Source organism: Triticum aestivum, chromosome 7B (genome assembly GCF_018294505.1).
Source record: "Triticum aestivum cultivar Chinese Spring chromosome 7B, IWGSC CS RefSeq v2.1, whole genome shotgun sequence".
Taxonomy (NCBI): domain Eukaryota; kingdom Viridiplantae; phylum Streptophyta; class Magnoliopsida; order Poales; family Poaceae; genus Triticum; species Triticum aestivum.
In genome coordinates, this window is record NC_057813.1 from 239,908,713 (window position 1) to 239,910,948 (window position 2,236).

The 2,236-nt window shown below is 47.3% G+C and overlaps 1 protein-coding gene across 1 annotated transcript; it reads left to right on the forward strand.

Annotated features, from left to right (window-relative positions):
• The first annotated feature begins 610 nt into the window (after positions 1 to 610).
• On the forward strand, positions 611 to 1,823 carry LOC123161705 (uncharacterized). The gene has a single exon (XM_044579512.1). It carries the CDS (start codon positions 798 to 800, stop codon positions 1,395 to 1,397), a length of 600 nt encoding a protein of 199 aa, XP_044435447.1. The 5' UTR covers positions 611 to 797; the 3' UTR covers positions 1,398 to 1,823.
• The last annotated feature ends 413 nt before the right edge of the window (positions 1,824 to 2,236 follow it).

Here is a 2,236-nt window from a genome sequence, read left to right on the forward strand (position 1 = left end):
GTGCCGGCGCAAGCGATTGGCCACTATGTTACCCAAGAGATAGTTTTCCATATTTTTTGTTTCGGCTGACCAACCCTTGTCCCTCAGCTCTGGTCTCCTAAGCTCATGCCAGCTCATGTACGTGATGCTCATGTTGCCGCACTTTGTATTCATTCTTCTCTTCTATCAATGTAATGATACACAATCTTCACGTATTCGTGAAAAAGAAAACTAGAAATTTTTGTTTGTCAATGAGAAATATTCAAAGTTTGGGCGGTTTTACACAAAAGTACACGGATTTCGTTATAATGGATGGAGAATGTTTGAAATACTATATTTTCTTTTTCTTTCAAAAATAGCAAAGTTTTTCCCAACTTTCTAGAGTTGGATATAGATGTAGTTTGAATATGGAGTGGACATCCACACCCGAAAGGTAAAATGCATTCCTGAAGTGCACTCCTCAAAAAGAGCTTTTGGTCCATAGAAGAGTTTGATTGGGCAGTCCCTCTCTTGCTGCGAGGCTTTTGCTTTGTCGAGTTCCCAAGTTTCTTGGTACCTTTCCTTCTTTTGACCTTCCCGGTTACCCTGAGTTGGCTAGCTGCCTGCATCTATAAATAATTGAGCTCCCGTGTCCTTAAAACAAGGCACATGTCCCATGCATCAACACTTCAGTCTCGCCATTACCAGTACCACACACGCACTCGCTAATTGCAATTTGCAGCCAGCAGCACCAATTTGTTCTGTCTTGTCTGCATTCCTGCAGTCGCTTAAGAACTAGTAGTAGCTAGGTAGGAGTTTGAAAGAAGCTAGCCAAAAAGATGAAGGCCAAGACGAAGATCAGAAAGGCTGCCGACTTCTTGAGGAAGGCTGTGCGGGCGCTGAGGGGCAGGGCCGGCGTCCTCAGGGCGCGGCTCCTCTTCCTCGCCTCGCTCCGCCACAGGACGGCGATGGTCGGCACCGTGTCGCGCCACCTCCGCGCCCTCATGCCGGGCCGCCAGAGAGACCCGGTGCACGACCACCGCAAGGCCCTAGCCTTGTCGACGATGGCGGCGGAGGAGGACGGGCAGGCTGCGAAGCATGGAGTCGACGTCCCAGGCCTCTCCGGGCTGTTGCAAGAAGTGGTCGGCGACGACGATGACGGCCACTGCGGCTACCCGGACTGGACGCACTCACTGTTCGACGACGACGATGACGACTGCAACCTCCAGGAGGGCGACGATGTTGACGAGGAACGCGGTGGTGGCGCGGAGGCAATGGAGGAAGATCAGCTGCCTGACGACGAGCCGTCGGTGATGGACGTCATCAGGAGGTGCAGGGAAGGGGACGGAATGGAGTTCAACATCGAGGAGGAGATCGACCACGCCGCTGACATGTTCATACGGCGGGTCCGCAGCCGAATGAGCAACCGGAGCTTCTAGACGTCCTGGGCCTTCGATTGGTTTGTTTCTTCGTCACTGAGCTTTCGTACTACTACTACATAACTTGGTTAAACATGGCATATGACAGATGCATGTTTTTCCCCGTTAAAGTCACAGCGTTAAAGTCACAGTCATACTTATGTACTCCCTCTGTCTCATAATATAAGAACGTTTTTGACACGAATAATTATACAACTACTATCGTCATATTAGTTTCACAACGATCTTCCTTAATTTTACTGGACTTGTTATCAAGTACTCCCTCCGTCCCGAAATACTTGTCATCAAAATGAATAAAAAGGATGTATCTAGATGTATTTTAGTTTTAGATGCATCCATTTTGTCCATTTTGATGACAAGTATTTTCGGACAGAGGGAGTACCAATTATACTAGGATTTTTACTACAATATTTAGCACTTGATATTTCTAAATTGTTTTTTTCACACATCTACAATAAAGAAACTAAAACTTGCATAGACATATCATAACTTTTTTACCAGCGATGTTGGAAACTAAGATTTGTCTTCTTCGAGAGTACATTTAGACATATCATAACTTTGTAGAATGCAGAAATACCAATGCAAGAGAAATACAACTCGCCGAACAGCGAGCATAGCATGAACATCACGTCCTGGTAACACCAAGCACACCCTCCGACCACACAAAACTACAAGCAAAAGGACATGTCCTAACAGAGAACAACACCGTGTTTCAACCAACGCCGGGCACCTCCAAAGACCACCAACTCCCCCTGGACTTCGCTCGTCAACGCATCAATCACCCTTGATGCCTAAGAGGACGCACCAATCACCCTTGATGCCTAAGAGGAGGTGGCAGG